Source organism: Thermobia domestica, chromosome 18 (genome assembly GCF_964235325.1).
Source record: "Thermobia domestica chromosome 18, izTheDome1.hap1.1, whole genome shotgun sequence".
In the NCBI taxonomy this organism is placed as follows: Eukaryota; Metazoa; Arthropoda; class Insecta; order Zygentoma; family Lepismatidae; genus Thermobia; species Thermobia domestica.
In genome coordinates this window covers 70096667-70110899 of record NC_137471.1, presented here as the reverse complement: position 1 = coordinate 70110899, position 14233 = coordinate 70096667, and the positions used below count along the sequence as shown (strand labels likewise).

The 14233-nt window shown below is 36.8% G+C and overlaps 1 protein-coding gene across 1 annotated transcript in view; it reads right to left on the bottom strand.

The window, feature by feature from the left end:
- Nucleotides 1–14233, bottom strand: part of LOC145676060 (uncharacterized) — a 1660834-nt gene that overhangs the window by 489002 nt on the left and 1157599 nt on the right. Inside the window, exon 7 of the mRNA XM_081746923.1 lies at nt 4725–4817. Within this exon, the coding sequence (XP_081603049.1) occupies nt 4725–4817 (93 nt within the window). The remainder of the gene's footprint in view (nt 1–4724; nt 4818–14233) is intronic.

Here is a 14233-nt window from a genome sequence, read left to right as displayed (position 1 = left end):
CATCGATTCATCCTCTTAGAATGTTTTCTTTTAACTCGTTCGCTGTCACTTGACGCCATATGGCGTCATTCATACCTATTGTTGTGTGTCATTGACGCGATTTGGCGTCAAGAGGTAGTTCTCATTGTAGACATTCTCTGTAAAATGGCACGCAGGTATGGACGAGGTCTGCATGGGCTCGGTCCGAGCTCTTGCATCTAAAGCCCGACCCGCCCCGCGGGCCAAACTCAGGCCTACACAGCATATATATCACTTCGTTCCCGGGCCGGGCTCTGGCATTAAACTTTTAAATATACAACCATATTCCTTGGGCTAAATTGTAAATATACTGTACAACGATATTTATTGGACCGTTCTTTCTGGAATTTTTAAAGCACAAGTGTAAAATTAAACTTGTAATTGGTGTAGATAAAAATACAATTTTGCGTTAATGATTAAGTTACTGTAATTCGGGCTTATTTCGGGCTCATTTGATTATCACACGACCTCAGGCCAGGCTCGGACCTAAGTGCTCAAACATATTTCGGACTCGGGTCGGGTCTCACATTATAAATTCACGGGCCTGGTCGGGGCCGGGCTAAAATGTCCGGCCCGTTCAGATCTCTAGGAGGTATAGAGCTTTTATACTCTGGTGTCACAGTGTTGGCTTGGTCATTTTCTTTAGTGTACTTGGTTTCCACTAGGTGTAACTAGTTTGTAGCAAAATGCTAAATTTTTCAAAAGTGTAGGTGGCACATTGGGTTGGGATACTGAAATCAAGGTGGGAGCGAAAGAGTTAACAACGTAAGGTGGCCCTATTTTTAAACATATTCACCACCGAGCGTCGGATCAACTTTTGCATTCCGATGTCGTAGAAGTCAGCCGCCTGTGTGTGGAACCACCCTGCACCCTCCTGGCACATAATTTCATGAAACAGGGGTCGGGAAATCTGTGCAAACAAACTGTTCAGTTTTTGTAAGGGACAGTACACAAGGTCCTTTGTCATGATAGATAGCCGCTCACATCACTCCTTTTCATTCCCACTAAGCTTAACCTTCAGTGGATCTATTTATTTACGTCAGGCTATAAACAGGGTTGAATTCAGGGAGTAGCCCGGGGGGAATCTCCCCCCGAAAAAAATTCATTCCCCCCGGGAGAAACAAAATATTTCAGTCACAAAATGTAGAAATTACTTCACCCAATTATTTGCTTTCTTTCCGTGCACGTACAGACGAAATCCCATCTCTCAATATACATATAAATGACGCAGACCCATTCTATATAAATACACCGTATTAAACATGCAACATTTAAGATAGAATACCAAATAGTCAATAAAACTTGTATTTCTTAACACTATGACCGAGTTTGGCAGAACATGAAATTGTCAACTGTTAAAGAAAGGTTTGTATTTTAGTAGGTACTATATTCTCGTCCTATATTATATTATCACGAGAACACCGAGATTGATCGAATTTTTTATAATTTCGAAGATTACACATTTTATTATTAAAAGTGAATGTCATCCGGAAAAATACCAAAGTGTGAAAAATAAGTTATTATTGGTTTGGTTAAAAACAGGAAAAAGGACACCAGGAAACTTAAAAACACTTAGATAACAAAATTTTTCAGTGAAAGTGTGAAAGCTGTGTTTTTCATGCATACGTCATGAAACTATTATTTCATAGTCTAGAATGTACTGGACCTGAAGGACATGAGAAAGAGAAATAACAAATGAGGCAAATATAAAAACTCCTGGTTTCTAAACCAGGGGGAGCAGTTCAGTCTTGGATCGAGTCTCGTTCAGTCTTGGCTCGCATCTGCAATAGCGGTTAGTCTCGTCTCGAGTATACGCGATAGTCTCGTCTTGTCTTAACGCCTCCTGGTTAAGCTGAAACTGTATTGATGGACCAGAACATGTAAGTTGTGTATTTTATGGTTTTTCTTAATTTTGCACATCAGTATGATCAGGCAATGCAATTCGCTCAGTCCTCGTAACCGTAGGTTATGATAAACCCGGATAGTAATAATAATAGTAGTATTCTTAAGTAATGCTATACATTCTTAATTGTTCATTGCAATTCTTAATTAGCTTGTATAATGTTTTAGTACTGTTTATCAATTCCTGTATTGTTGATGAATAATCACGATTGTTATTATCGAACTTAGAACAGCACTAATGATTGAGATAATGCAAATAATCGTATTGTGTAATTCACTGTGTTTCTCATAATTAACTACAACCCCATTCGCCCACGTCAGGTTGAGTGAGTATTAATATTCATGTAGTAAATAGCCACTATATGACTGAGGTAAACACGGCAAGTGATAGATATGGTAAAATTGGTACTGGCTATCATAATAACCTTAGTATTAAGGCTTAATTACCTTAATTATCACATTATTCGTGATAATATATTAGTAAGTAGTGCTAGCACAGATTAAGATAGGGAAGGAAAGATAGGGAAGATCTTTCGATCATTCCATATGATCTCTGATGTCAGCAGACTTCAGTTCTTGAAAATGTACAGTTCTTGCATTTTTGAAATAGGGCGCCTAAATCCCATTTCTCGCATCGGAAGTAACAGACGTAAATCTGTTTTACGATTGTTAAAGTAAACACACCTTTCTTTAATTTAAAATAATTCAGTTAACGTGTGAGATTCAGAGGGCGTCATTTAGAGGGATCAGGGAGGAACAGTTATCCCTCCTGGATTAGAGATTTATATAGAATTTATCAATATGATAGTAGTATATAAATGAAAGATTGCTATTGAAGGTGATGAAGATCCTGCTCAGTGGCGTGCCATGGGGGAGGGGCATGCGAGGCGACGGCCCCGGGCGCCGAAGTAAGAGGCGCAAAATTCGGGAGGGAAAAAGGAAAGAAAAACAGAGGAATGAAATATATGTACATATGTGCACATATATAAAATGAAAGGAAAAAAGTAATGAAAAGTGCTCAAAATCAAGGAAAAGCAGGGTTTACTTTTTAACATTTTCTTACCTTTCGCGGCTGGTCCGTCGACCTCACTCATATATACGAGGGTGCCTTCGTATACACTCGCGCCAAGCGCTGATTTTCCACGACACGGCACTAATCCTACTGAAGATTTCGTAAACTAAACTATTGATGTGTATGCAGTGAAGAAACCAAGGCTAATATGCTTGATTTAGAATCAGAAGTGTGAGAAAGAATGATAACTTTTTGTTAAGATATTCCTATGTATGTTTGTTTTAGGACAAAAACTATTTGAGTTAATTTAAATCTTTTTAAAAACTTCCACATTAGTAACAAACAGTAACTACTGAATATAGGAAATAATATCAAAAATAGCTACTGTAAATAGTAGTTAAAGTTTAATCTAAAATATTTTTGGCAGTCTTTATTTAATGTTTTAGATAAAATTAAAGGATTGTTTTTTTTTCAATTGTAATCTCACATAGAATATTTATCAGCAATTAGTCTCACAAGGTACATTCGCGAAGTGTCCCCTCGGGATTCATGTAAAACTGATTTAAATGCCAAGTTCTCCATGGCCTAATGTGTATTGTACTAATTTTAGCAGCCCATATGGGTAATTTGCATATTTATGAGCCTTCATATACCCGGAATTCAATCACACACTACTATAACGCTCGGTCACAAAATTGCTTTTAGTTTCTTTAGATGTAGCTGAACATGAATGTGGGCATATGGAAAACAAATAGGATCAAGTACTGCTTCTCTGGCACGTGTTATCCACACCGGCCTCCATCTTGGATCCGCAATATTGAGTTCAACTTTCGGTTTTTCAAATAGGTGCATGTGATACATCAAATTCATATAAAATTCTCTCGGAAATTCATTGGTGTAGTGAGTTTTACGGTAGCTTGTACCAGTGTAGGTGTTGTTGCAAAAGTGTAAGTGTCACATTGGGTTGGGATACTGGAATCAAGGTGGGAGCGAAAGAGTTAACTTCTCATCTATATTTTGTTCACATCTTAATTTTTTATTTGAATAGAATTGAATAGAGGAGCGTGTAGAAAGTATATTTCTCTAGGGGTAGGGGTTAACTTAAAGAAGAAACAGTGACCTTGAAACACTTATTGACATAGATACAACGTAAGTTGGCCCCATTTTTAAACATATTCACCACCGAGCGTTGGATCAACTTTTGCATTCCGATGTCGTAGAAATCAGCCGCCTGTGTGTGAAACCAGCCTGCACCCTCCTGGCACATAATTTCATGAAACAGGGATCGGGAAATCTGTGCAAACAAACTGTTCAGTTTTCGTAAGGGACAGTACACAAGGTCCTTTGTCATGATAGATAGCCGCTCACATCACTCCTTTTCATTCCCACTAAGCTTAACCTTCAGTGGATCTATTTATTTACGTCAGGCTATAAATATCACATCTACTACTACTATCCATGTTCCTGCATGCTCTGATAGCGTGCTTTGCAAGACATAACCGCTCGAATGTTTAGTTTATACCTTGATTAATGAGTATATTGCACCAGATAGCAACAACAAAAGATCTATCATCGATTAATGTGACACTTGGTAAGCTGTTTTTCATAATAGCGCAAGTTACAACTGTAGTGTATAGGTAGAAAAGGTTCATTATTCATGACGTAATCTGGCCATATTTTTATTGGTACCTTGAAAAACCATTATACGACTGTTTACCTCTCCCATCTGTCTTTCTCTCTGGTTAAACGAATATACTATAAAAACGCCAAAGAAATATGCCATGCTACATACCTGGAGGGATTCGTGATCCTCGCTTACAATTGCATACCGATTCTTTTCTTCCGTTGAACGGACACTGCCCACTGCAGTCGCCATCATCGCAATCTGAAAATAGAAATAAAAGAAAAATATTACTGTCTGAGAAAAGTGGAAATAGATTGCTGCAATGGGTTTGAAATAATGCAATAAGACATTTTGGATGATAGTGTAACTCAGTTACTTATAAGAACTGTTTGAAAAGAATCCGACCTTCTTTGTTTTTAAGAAAACTGAAGGGGGCAGATTGGCCACACTGCGCGTTGTAGCAGGGAGTCCGTGATGTGTTTAGCCTGCAGATGGCGTTACATTTACTTTCCTCTGTTATTGTGGAGGAGCGGTTCTGTTGGATGTTAACGTTTGGTCCCACAAATATGCTGTAAATGACATTTTAAAATACAATTTGAGTATGCAGTAAGTGACCATAAAGTTAATGTTTAGGATTTTAACACAACGAATAACTTCGTGTGGAACTTGTACGGAACATACTGGACATTGCGAGGACGAATACTCATTTCCTGGATACCATCATTACAGATGAAACGTTGGTGTACAGATACAACCTAGAAATATAGGCTAAATCGACTCAGTAAAAGCATTCAAGCTGGACAGGAAAAACTTCCATTTGTTTCTTCGGGCATAGAGTCCCTTTCAGCAACATAGAACATGAGACATCGATCTATAGCTTAAAGTAGGATCCGAACCCCATGAGCTCCCACTGAGAATCAAATCCGGGTCTTTCGCGCCGAAGATGTCTACCTTAACCATATTGCCAAGAAGGAGTTCAAACTTCCGTTGAAAATGACCAGATATTTGGAACTCGAATACATGGTAGCTTCATCAGGATAACCCCGACCATTCGACTTACATGATTCCGGCACAGTACAACATTCTAGAGATTCACGTTCCCTACTATCTGGACACGGTCCCGTTTCAGTTTAGCTATTCCTGAAAACCAAAAGGCATCTGAAAGGAAAGCACTTTCAATCCCCAGAGGACATCAAGCGATACTTGATAATTGCCCTAACAGCACTTCACGAGAATGGGATTGGAGTTATAAAAGTTCAGTTGATTTAGCACGTGGAAGCAGAAAGAGACTACTTTGAAGGAGATTGAGACGATGAATACACTAGATGAGTGTATTATTTTCGTAGTCCATGGTGGGATATATTTAGACATGCCTCGTAGATTTCGGATTAATAAATGAAATTTTATTTTCACAAAAACGTCAAACCTATCCGAAGTCTTAGAATCCTGGTTGTTAGATCTATGAAGAATTATAATGTGAATACCAATAATGATAAAAAATCATATTAACATTATACTAGCTTATTTTTCAATATTATTTATCTATTTACTACTAGGGAGACATCAAAGATGACGGAAATCCCGGGATTAGTCAATCCACCACAGTTGCTGTGGATTAACTCGCGGTTCGTTCTCCCCACCACCCTCACACACGCTTGTTTATAAGCGTTGTTTTGTAAATAAGTACAGCGGTCACGATGTCGCACATTTGGTGCCACACTCCACAGCTCCAAAGCTAGTTAATGCTGTACGGCTTTCACTAAGTGATGCGTATGTAATCTCATAATTCCCGTTGTGTTACTCTTTACTGGTATTGTTATTGCTGGTTACACGCAGTTGCTGTTATATTGTAACCTCGGTATCGCGCAAAACGCCTGTTTCTAATTATTCATGAGCAGCCTCTTGACTGTATGGTTCACATACGTGTTTTCAGCATAGAAGATCTAAGCTCTATTCCAGGTGAGAGCTTATGTATTCGGGTCCTACGTCTGTGTTTCATATAACATCGGGGCTAAAAAATGACGTAAAATCCCGAAAGAACGATCTGACTTAACTATTCAAACTTCCTTTACTCGAGGGTGATTCAGAAAGTAATGCCTCCAAGGTGATATCTTTATTCGTGTTTGACAGATAGCACCGATATACGTATCAGTGGGAAGCTTGCAATGTCAGCTACAAATGGTGGCATCATTTTTCAACATAATCCCCATTACGGGCAACATACTTGCACTAACTCGAAAGAATTTTGCGTTGGCCTTGAAAATGATCCTTAAGTTTGGGAAAGTGCCAAAAGTCTCAAAGCGCAAGATCCGGACTATAGTCAGGATGAGGCAGAATATCAATACATTGCTAGTAGATGGAACAACTTTGAATTTTTTGGAGGAGGAGAGGACGTGTTACGGTGCTCCATGAAGTGACGCTTCTTTTCCGGGTCATAATGGTGTATTCACTACTTATCGCCGGAGATGAACCTTCGTGGTCGTAAACCTTCCGCAGTCGGAAATTCAATGACTGTCCGCCGTTTCAACCTGATTTCACCGGATGCCATCGATTGCTCCAGTACTCTGGAACAAGCAGAGATAGAAAGGCGAAACAGGTGGCAATCTATAGTTTAAACATCATTGCATAGATGATAAAAAGTTCACAATGTTTGCAATAATACTGCCAAGTAATGGGCTTGCAGACACTACTTTCTGAATCACCCTCGTATATCTGTAAGCGTAAAGTGCTTTCTTCTTTAATGGTATTCAGTTAGAAAGACATTCAATGTGCTACTATGTTTACTTGGCGTGACAATAATTGAATGCTTTTATTCTACCTTCAGTCAATGACCGGGGTCTTATCGTTCTATAGTGCACCTTCTACATTAATGGAGGCTGATTTGCATGACACCATGACTAACTGTACCCCTTGCAGAATTTACCTATACCGCATCGTACAGCTCTGAGCTGTATAATCGTCTAGATTCTGTTAAGAAGGGGGCTCGAAGTGTTGCAGTAATACCAAAATGATGTGGATGTACTTGGTTGTCAGTGGATACCGTGCTTATAACAAAATGTGGAGTGTATATTTTTGAGTTTCAAGCTCTACTCCAAATATTCCCACCACACACTTTAAATTGGATTTAAATCTCGGAACTTCTGTAACCAGGCTGCAAATTAGATGATTTTTCCAGGGGAGGATAAAGCAAGAAAGGCAACCCATTTAAAAGAAACTTGCTATAAGAGTGCCAACCCTGCTAACAACAACGATCAAACTTAACACATTTGGCTTAGGTTTGGGAGAAAGTACACCAGCATTATACTGTTTTTATACTGACCTACAGTAGCAGATCTTACTAAAATTTCTTTTTCAAAAAAAACACACACGCAGCTCTTAACACATACCAATCCTAACCTAACCTAACCAAGTTACTTTTTACAATACATTTTCTATTAAGAATACTCAAACGGATTTACGTTTAGCGTATTGAATTGAATAATTTGAATGATGTAAGAAATATAACTGAGGGTAGGAGAGGAAAATAGCATCCTCCTCTGGGAATTTTTCTCTGGTTTCCAGCCAGGGATAAAAGCTTTCCAGAGGGGGGTTTCCCCTCCGTCCCTGACCATAATTCGCACCTTGTGTGGCCCGATTACACAGTGCTTGAAAAAACGATTTGTCATTAATAGTTCATTGTGCCAGCACGCTCGCTTCTAAAATGTACAAATATTTTAAGACCAGTGAACATGGTAAGTTTCATGTTGGAAAATGGGAATGTTTAGCTAGGATCCGCTGTTTCACATACTAGATATTATTGATTACGATATTTTCATGAATAGGGCCTGCTATTCCATCCACTAGTTGTTATTGATTAGAGTATTTTTCGTGAATACAATATGTTATTTCCCACTAGTTACTTATTCGACTTCTTAACTATGCTATGCGTAAGTGTCGGAAGTCTTGTAGAACGGCTGTAACTGTCCATCAGTCCGTCTGTCTGTCGATAGGTATCGGAACAAACACAGTAAGAAATATCGAAGTCGTTTTCTAATGGCTTCAGAGTCCCAAGAATACGTTTCAGCTCGTCTATAAACCGTCTATGGAAATTGGAAGTGATGGAAATCAAACGTTTCTAGTTTCAACGTTAATAACCATAGAACAAAAAAACAGTTATTGAGTGGTAGCTACAGGCAGTTTTCTATAATCGATTCAGCTTCTCGAGAAAACGAATTATAACTATCTGTAAACGCTGCCATAACCGGAGGTCGTTCAAATTTCCTAGTGCTTATGGCTTCAATAATGATTTCCACAGAACAAAAGCAGTAAGCGATTTTGTAGAATCGATTAGCGTCCCAAGAATATGCTACATCTTCTCCATTAACATTCTATTAAAACCTGAAAACCTGAAACCAACCGTTTCCCTTTTGAACATTGACAGAACTATAGAACAAATATATATAACTCTAGAACAAAAACTATATCATAGATACCAGGAAGTATCGTTTTGGTATTGATTAAACGTCACAAGAAAAGATACCATCTTATCACTATTAAATCTGGAATTGGTAAAAATTTAATAGTACTTCCGGTTACAACGTTGATAACGATATAACAAAACGAAAATGTACAGCAAAGAAAGACGCCATCTTAATCCGTATCATTATATGAAGACAAGAAGTGGTAAAAACATACTAGTACTCCTGGTTTCAAAATATTGATTTCCGTAGAGTTAAACGATTAAGGGATATCAAGAAGTGTTTTATTAGAATAGGTTCAGCGTCCAAAAAATAGGTTCTATCTCCTTGGTTAACTTTACATTCAAACCTCAAGTGATAGGAATAAACCATTTCCTGTTTTATCGTGGATGTCAAAGAGCAAAACGTCCTGAACTTTCCCCTTCGGATTACTACCTTTTTCGGTCTATGGTGGAGTCCCTGAAATTACGATGCTTCATCAACTAGCACGAGGTGGGGACTGCAGTGACTGACTTCTCAGCCTCTAAAAACAAGCCGTGGTATCGAGGAACTGACTGCAAGGTGTCTGCAGACAGTCCAACATGAGAAATGTTAACATGCTTTCATTTTACTGCAATAAATAAAGGTATGATACAATAGAATATTGCAATACTTATGACTCATTCCTTTAATAATCTACATGTAAAATTGAAAGTGACTATGATTGTTATTTCATAGCTCTTGAACCACGAGATCGATCTCGATCAAATTTTCAACATAGATTAGGTTCGGGCTTGGAATGCTTTTTTTTATTATTATTATTTCACTTTGACGGTACAACGTAGGGGACGGGGAGGAAAGAATATAAAAATAAATAAAGCTTAATAACTCTTGAACCACGAGACCGATCTCTATCAAATTGCCACATAGATGAGTTCGGGCTTGAGATGTTTTCTATCATTTCATTTTGACGGAGCAAATTAGGACAGGCAGGAGCGGATTAAGGGCGGAGCCAATGGAGCTCAGAATCCGGGGGCCCCAGGCTCAGAGGGCCCCAAAAATTCCTCCTTTTAACACTAAAACATAACAATTAACTTGTTATATTATAGCTTTCATACCCATGCTAATTTTTCCCCCACTTGCTACGCTCCCCGTATCGCTAGAGTTAAGTCTTCTTACACCAGCGTCTTCACGATACTTATTTTGTGAGGTTGACCATTTTGTTTATATTTAGCATTTGTGTGTTACACTGCAGTATATGAGCAAGTAACGTTTAATAATGAATGTAATTTAAACTAATTATTGTAAACTTGGAGCACACTACAATATTACAGCACAGTTTTCGGTGTTTCGATAAACCTATGAGGCTGTGGAAGGCAGCAAAGAAAAATTTATGCGCTGGAATTATTCGTAACGCAGGGCCCCTTTGAAATAGTCGGCTCCAGGGCCCCAAAAGAATTAATCTGCCCCTGAGGACAGGGGAGGGACATATATAAAAATAATCGAAAATGACCGATATTAATGTCGAATCCATAGTTTTTCGGGGTCGCTGAGACAAACAGTGGCATTTCCAATGCCGTTTAAATCCAAATTCACCCCTTTATGCCCAAAATGAAATGTATTTTCCCCATTATTCTGCTAATAACATTTAATCCTTACGATTACATCATTTCATTATAATTATCAGCGAAAATATCTAATATTTTAATGTTTATTATTATAGATTTACAGTATTTATTGGAATATACAATATATTGTAGAAGAATATCAGAGAAGCTAGCTCTGATAGAGGAAGCTAATAAATAAATAAATAAATAAAAATACTAACCAGTACAATTACAAGACACAAAAAGATACTTTCAGACATAATGAAGAATAACAGGTGAATGCTAATCGGGATATTTTGTAATTTCTTTATAAACTTCAAACTTTATCATATTTGACGTAACGGAATGGATTAAGCTTTACTAATCGAAACTAAATGAACGTAGCAATAGATGACTACAATATAATCTGAGTATTTATTCTGGGTTTAAAGGTTTCGCTTGATTGGCGTTATACCAGAAAGGAGTCTTATTTTGGCAAAACAACTTTTATATGTTGTCTGTAGTAGCAAAAAGGGGGGAAAAGAAGAAAGAAAATGAAAAAAATTAACTGTATTTATTTCGTTAGTTAATTTTGCAGTGGACATGTTTGCTCTATACTATTGGCAGAGGAATTTTTATTTTCCTTGTGGACAAGGCATATTTCATCACTTAATTAGAAATAAAAAAAATAACTTTTGCACAGGATCAGGAGGGGAAGAAGCATTGACTCTAGCGGCCAGTTGATCAATTTACGTGATTACAAGAGCATCGAATGCTTTTGTGATGTAAGGTTAATGGCTTGGGAACAATGTATATAGAAAACTGAGTAAAAAAAAAAAAAAAAAGAACATTTTAGAATAACTCCTAACGTGATAGATATAGTGGGAATGAGAAAAGGCAAAAGGTTTGAGTTTTTGGCCCTCGCTAGAAATGAGCGGAAGTCTTCTCCTGCGTCAAGGGTTGGGTAATCACTTTTACGCTCCGGTGTTGTTGACGGATGAAATATTGTGCCCAGAGGAATAATCAGTCGCGCTTGAGCCATTCTGCAGGAGCTATTATCACTCACTGCCTGTTGCATAGCGTTTTATCTCCTAGTGGTCCGTACACGATGCTGACAACGAAAGAATTTCTGGCTGAACAAATGGATGTGATTGCTCATGTTGGTAAAAATAAGGGAAATTATGTGGGCTCAGATCTATCCATAATAGATAGAGAAGTTAAGGTAAAAATGTAATTGTCAATCCATTTAGAGAGCTATAGAAGCCAGATGACGCGTGTTTAATTCTAGAAATGATTCTGTCCTGTTGTTGGAAATTTTTCTGAATACACGATAAGCATATAGACTACTTTTCAAACATTCAGTATATGATTTTTCGTTAATTTTAACATCTAAAGTACAGAACATATATTCTTAAAGCTATTAAATTACAGCTCATGAAACACGCAGTATTTCTCATCTATACTTAGGTAGTTAAATCCATACAAAATGCAATTTTTTGTACTGTTTTCACTGTATGGAGCTCAATATTGAAACCGGGAACGGTAGCTGATTTCTTCCACTTCCGGTTTTAGTAGAGATAAAAGCATAAAGATAAACCTACTCTTGAGATAGTGAAATAATAATAACAATAAAAAACAATAGGTATTATCGTTTCTGCTCTATGTTGTACCGTATTATAGCGTTTATTTACATATGTTCATCCAAATATTATTAATTGTTAATGATTATATCAGTCGTAATTGTTGTATGTATATATATATATATATATATATATATATATATATATATATATATATATATATATATATATATATATATTATATATATATATATATATATATATATGTACTGTATATATATGAAAAAAATAAATCTTCAAATTTTATTTTACTTTAACAAAAGAGACACTGACCAAAGCTTAAAACCGACTTTATTTTAAATTATAATTTTTAACTGTTTCGGATATCTAGCATATCCTTCTTCAGACACTATCGAAATTAATGAAAATACAGACATATATATATATAAATGTTGTTATAACAAAGTTTAAATTCTTTTATAACAAAGATCTTTTGTTAAAACAATCAATCCAAAGTCATGAAAGTCTTACTATCAAATTTAATGTCCGACGGTTATGCCGGCTAGACTAAAGGAGACGGTGATGATGAGTAATAAATGAACTGGTGGAATGAAGAAAGTGGGAATAAACGGGAGAACCCCGACGAAACCCACGCACACGGTGTTTGTCCACCACAAAATTCACTTGGCGGGAGCAGGGTTTGAACCCGGGACCCCATGCACTAGAGGTGAACGCTCTATCACTGAGCATCGCGGCATATATATATATATATATATATATATATATATATATATATATATATATATATATATATATATATATATATATATATATATATATATATATGTATATATTCTTAACTAACTACTGTCCAACCATCAGTAACACTGCTTTACAAATAATATAATCTTAACTATTCTTATTCAATGTAATTCCGGCATAATGTATGTACGCACATATCTTCTATATAACCTTCAATTTAAATCTTGTTTTATCTACAGACCACAAAGTATTGTCTGACAACAACACCAAGCATTGTCACTGCCAATATCTTCATGACACTTATTACTAACATATGTGATTAATATTGAAAAAGGAAATGGTACATTTATTCGATTTCCGGTTTGTATAGAAAGTTAAGGGGACGAGATGGGACCTATTCTTTGGACGCTGCACAGGCCCGTATCCAAAAAGGGTCTAGAGAGGCCGGCCTCCCTAAATATTTACTGGCACCCTAAAATTTTCAGGGTAGGCTTGCAAATGAACTAAAATATGGTTGGATCGGGCCCCCTAACTTCTGCTTCGCCCCCCCCCCCCATATTTTTGGGTTGGCTACCTGACTGACGCTGCATCCATTCTGAAAGAATTTTACCCTTCATGCCATAATAACTGTCGAGGATGGAAGGACTGAAAATGAACATATAGATGTTCGTCCCATACTTATGTAAAGCCTAATTTGCAAGTCTAAAATACAAACGAAAGCCTAAACATATAAATTATATAAATGTTTCATATGAGGTTAGTTAACATGCAGTAGTTCTCAGTCTAATTTCTATCACGACCGCCATTTTATCACATCCTCTTGCCAGCGACCCCTCGTATAATTTCTGGTTTGTAAAAAGCTTGTCTGGGATTTTTAATATACCTATTGCGGAGATCTCATAATATCCATTTATTTCTATAATAGTAGAGTCCATTTCTTGGATATAGTGGATAAAATAACTTCCTTAAAAGCGAATGGACTAAAACCGAATTTGATCAGTTCATTGATATTACAAAAGTCGAATTCGATCCGTCATACTGTTTAAAACAGAGGCTGTTTGAAAATGTTAAAACTTAATAACTCCCTTAATTTTGGGTCATATGATAAAAAGTAAAATGATTTTTAATTTTGTTTTTAAGAAAACTTGGAGAGTTGTTAAAAATTTTATTGAGTATTATAATTTTCGAGAGGCCACCACTTTGAGTTACCTCATATTGTTGTGAATTTGGTAGATTGTTGTGTACGTGTTCAGTATCACCAAAAGCTGTTAGAAGCAAGTTGTCTGCATTTAAAATTTAGGAAACAAATAAAC